Genomic DNA, 4,612 nt, shown 5'->3' on the forward strand with positions numbered 1-4,612 from the left:
AAACCTCTTTTGCAAGAGGTCAGCAGGAAGTAGTCAGGTGTAGATCATAATGAACATAATGATATATAGAGTGGACATGGTAGAAGTGACTGAACACAAGAGATAGAAGTTTATCTGCGTCGCCTGGTGACAGTGATTAGTGAAGCACCCTCTGCTCTCTAAAGCCTGCTACACTCTTATATCCAGCCACCCTGTAACATGGGTCTAGATGGACAACGACATCAGCAGATTTTCCTCAAGGAGTTTATTTTTAAAAATAATGTCCTCCCAGTTCCCAGCAATGACGGTAATTCTCGGCAGGAGAAGTGGAGGACCAGTTGGATTTCAGCGATCCATTCCACTGTCGTCAGGTTGCCGTCTGCAGAAACAAGCAGAACGCAAGCGCTTGCAGAACTCCAACTCTTCCTATAAAGAGGAGACCAGAGGAAGGAAATAAGACAGGATGCAGCCTAGTAACAATATATACCTGGCAAAACACTGTGGGGAATCAATACATTGTTCCATGTTATTAGCCATGCACCTTGAGAGGGGAAAGACCGGTGGGAAGAGTATGAGGGCCAGAACAAAAAGGTGCTTTTAGAGAGATGGAGAGGAGACACATGGGGAGTGACAGAGGGACAGTATTAGAGAGATGGAGGGAGAGGAGACACATGGGGAGTGACAGAGGGGTGGTATTAGAGATGGAGAGGAGACACATGGGGAGTGACAGAGGGACAGTATTAGAGATGGAGAGGAGACACATGGGGAGTGACAGAGGGACGGTATTAGAGATGGAGAGGAGACACATGGGGAGTGACAGTATTAGAGATGGAGAGGAGACACATGGGGAGTGACAGAGGGACAGTATTAGAGATGGAGAGGAGACACATGGAGAGTGACAGAGGGGTGGTATTAGAGATGGAGAGGAGACACATGGGGAGTGACAGAGGGGTGGTATTAAGGCTTCGGATGGCGTCTAGCCAAACCACAGTGCTGCCTCCTCCCTTCAAAGACAGTTGCTTGAAAAACGAGAAAAAAAAGCACCAACAGTCCCGTTTGTCCATCTTGAGATGCTGTAGTCAGTTTACACTTCCTCAAAATAGTCTGAATTCATCTACGATAACTTAAGAAATTTTATTACTTTTGACGTTTAGTCGCGCAATTTTACATCTAGTTAAGATGTTTGGTGCAGTATTTAAAAAATGTGCATGTGAACGAAGTCTGTCTGTCGTTGAATGATAAACACTTAATTTAAGATCAATAAGGGGCGAGACTTCAGCTACCGGTAAATTCACTTTGCCTCGAGAAAAGGTCATGAATACGCAATTTCTCGCCAAGACCAAAACATCACAAAACCTCATAATACAGACACAACTGCTCCAAACTGTTCCCGGATGGGAAGCAATCGGACGCCTTTAGGAGAGATGGAGAGGTTCAAGGGTCACATGGGAAGTGAAAGAAGGGAGAAGAGTGGAGAAAAGTGTGTAGGGTTACCAACCTGACACTCCTCTCTCCCCTGCAGATCTTCAGCCCGCTGGCTGAGCATCTCCTCCAGCCCCAAGGTGGGGCTCACAGTCCTCGACTCAGAGGACTCTCCACCAGGCTGCAGGTGACAGAGACGTTTTGTTTTATTGAAGCTCCATTGAGAAGATATTGCAAGTTTCAAGACATTTTCTGTGTGTTCACATGTATTACCAGCAGAGGGCGCCGAGCACGTGCTCGTGGAAGGAGGAGTGAGGCGTGCGTAGAACGGACACCAGCTGTTGCACCATACCCATGGAGAGAACTGTATCTGAGAGAGGGAGAGATAGTACATTGCCACACAAGGACACATTTATTTAGTTATGATCCAAATAACCCAGTTCAAATAATTTCTTACATCAGGGGGACACAAAGCAGGATCGTCTCTAGTCTCCACCAATAACACACAGCTGCAAACAGAGACAGTCTCTAGTCTCCACCAATAACAACACACAGCTGCAAACAGAGACAGTCTCTAGTCTCCACCAATAACAACACACAGCTGCAAACAGAGACAGTCTCTAGTCTCCACCAATAACAACACACAGCTGCAAACAGAGACAGTCTCTAGTCTCCACCAATAACAACACACAGCTGCAAACAGAGACAGTCTCTAGTCTCCACCAATAACAACACACAGCTGCAAACAGAGACAGTCTCTAGTCTCCACCAATAACAACACACAGCTGCAAACAGAGACAGTCTCTAGTCTCCACCAATAACAACACACAGCTGCAAACAGACAGTCTCTATTCTCCACCAATAACAACACACAGCTGCAAACAGAGACAGTCTCTAGTCTCCACCAATAACAACACACAGCTGCAAACAGAGACAGTCTCTATTCTCCACCAATAACAACACACAGCTGCAAACAGAGACAGTCTCTAGTCTCCACCAATAACAACACACAGCTGCAAACAGAGACAGTCTCTATTCTCCACCAATAACAACACACAGCTGCAAACAGAGACAGTCTCTATTCTCCACCAATAACAACACACAGCTGCAAACAGAGACAGTCTCTAGTCTCCACCAATAACAACACACAGCTGCAAACAGAGACAGTCTCTAGTCTCCACCAATAACAACACACAGCTGCAAACAGATACAGTCTCTAGTCTCCACCAATAACAACACACAGCTGCAAACAGATACAGTCTCTAGTCTCCACCAATAACAACACACAGCTGCAAACAGATACAGTCTCTAGTCTCCACCAATAACAACACACAGCTGCAAACAGAGACAGTCTCTAGTCTCCACCAATAACAACACACAGCTGCAAACAGAGACAGTCTCTAGTCTCCACCAATAACAACACACAGCTGCAAACAGAGACAGTCTCTAGTCTCCACCAATAACAACACACAGCTGCAAACAGAGACAGTCTCTATTCTCCACCAATAACAACACACAGCTGCAAACAGAGACAGTCTCTAGTCTCCACCAATAACAACACACAGCTGCAAACAGATACAGTCTCTAGTCTCCACCAATAACAACACACAGCTGCAAACAGAGACAGTCTCTAGTCTCCACCAATAACAACACACAGCTGCAAACAGAGACAGTCTCTAGTCTCCACCAATAACAACACACAGCTGCAAACAGAGACAGTCTCTAGTCTCCACCAATAACAACACACAGCTGCAAACAGAGACAGTCTCTAGTCTCCACCAATAACAACACACAGCTGCAAACAGAGACAGTCTCTAGTCTCCACCAATAACAACACACAGCTGCAAACAGAGACAGTCACTAGTCTCCAAATGAGTCTCGCAGTCAGACAGAGAGGACCTGTTATTCACACACCTTTATGCTCTGGGTGGACTGTGAGCAGGTTGAGGAGTAAGAAAGACGACTTGGTCCTCAGTTTCTCGTTGTCAGACTGCATGCCTCTCATCAGCACAGAGAAGCCATCGTGAGAGAGGAAGGCCCGGAGACCTACTTCCTGCTCCCGCACCAGACCTGATGGAGAGAGAAAAAGTTACTGTGAGGTACTTCACTACTGCTCAGATCTAAATGAACTCCTATCAGCAACACCCAGGCTAGAGTTTAAATTTTAACCTTGCCTTTTGATAGGCTAGAGTTCTCTCTCATGATTCAGGATTTGCCCAATGGTGGAATGTGCTCCCCATATTGTTTGTATCTATCCAAGGGGCAACACTTACAGGAGACAGCGTAGAGGGCCTTCACTCGAACGGTGGGGTGGGGATCTGAGTCGGTCAGCTGTAGCAGTTTGGGTAGCGCCCCCTTGCTGAGTAAGTGGCACTGCACTTGGGGCATGTTCTGGGCACAGGAGGCGATGAGCTGGGCACCACGCCACCTCACGCTGCCCTGAGGATGGTTCAAGCACTGCGACATACACAGATCCAACCCACCCAGGGTCATCAGGTCTGACACACAGACAGACCAGAGACAATACACACAGTATTATTATTAATGAATAGAACGTGTCATTCATGTCCATGTTGATCTGTCTTTACTGGAATGTACAGAACATTAGGAAGGTATTCAGACCCCTCCGACTTTTGACACATTTTGTTACATTACAGCCTTACTCAAAAATGTATTAAAAATGTTTTTCATCACACACTATACCCCATAATGAGTAAACTGGTATTTAGAAATGTTTGCAAATATATTAAAAAGAATAAACAGAAATACCTTATTTACATAAGTATTCAGACCCTTTGCTATGAGACTCGAAATTGAGCTCAGGTCCATCCTATTTTCATTGATCATCATTGAGATGTTTCTACAACTTGGAGTCCACCTGTGGTAAATTAAATTGATTGGACATGATTTAGAAAGGCACACACCTGTCTATAGAAAGGTCCCGCAGTTGACAGTGCATGTCAGAGCAAAAAACCAAGCTATGAGAATGAAGGAAAATTCCATAGAGCTCCGAGACAGGATTGTGTCGAAGCACAGATCTGGGGAAGTGCACCAAAAATGTCTGCAGCATTGAAGGTCACCAAGAACAGTGGCCTCCATCATTCTTAAAATGGACGAAGTTTGGAACCACCAAGACTCTTCCTAGAGCTGGCTGCCTGGCCAAACTGAGTAATTAGGGTGGGGATGTTTTTCAGTGGCAGAGACTGGGAGA

At 45.7% G+C, this 4,612-nt stretch overlaps 1 protein-coding gene across 1 annotated transcript; it reads right to left on the minus strand.

Moving 5' to 3' along the window:
• Positions 1-299: 299 nt before the first annotated feature.
• On the minus strand, positions 300-3,920 carry LOC127922051 (hsp70-binding protein 1-like). The gene is given in 6 exon segments (XM_052505637.1): positions 300-405; positions 1,478-1,551; positions 1,554-1,582; positions 1,675-1,771; positions 3,316-3,471; positions 3,675-3,920. Coding segments are annotated over 6 exon segments (657 nt in total). The 5' UTR covers positions 3,895-3,920; the 3' UTR covers positions 300-324.
• Between the last annotated feature and the right edge of the window lie 692 nt (positions 3,921-4,612).

The sequence above is a fragment of the Oncorhynchus keta genome, unplaced genomic scaffold (assembly GCF_023373465.1).
Source record: "Oncorhynchus keta strain PuntledgeMale-10-30-2019 unplaced genomic scaffold, Oket_V2 Un_contig_24434_pilon_pilon, whole genome shotgun sequence".
NCBI classification, from domain to species: Eukaryota; Metazoa; Chordata; class Actinopteri; order Salmoniformes; family Salmonidae; genus Oncorhynchus; species Oncorhynchus keta.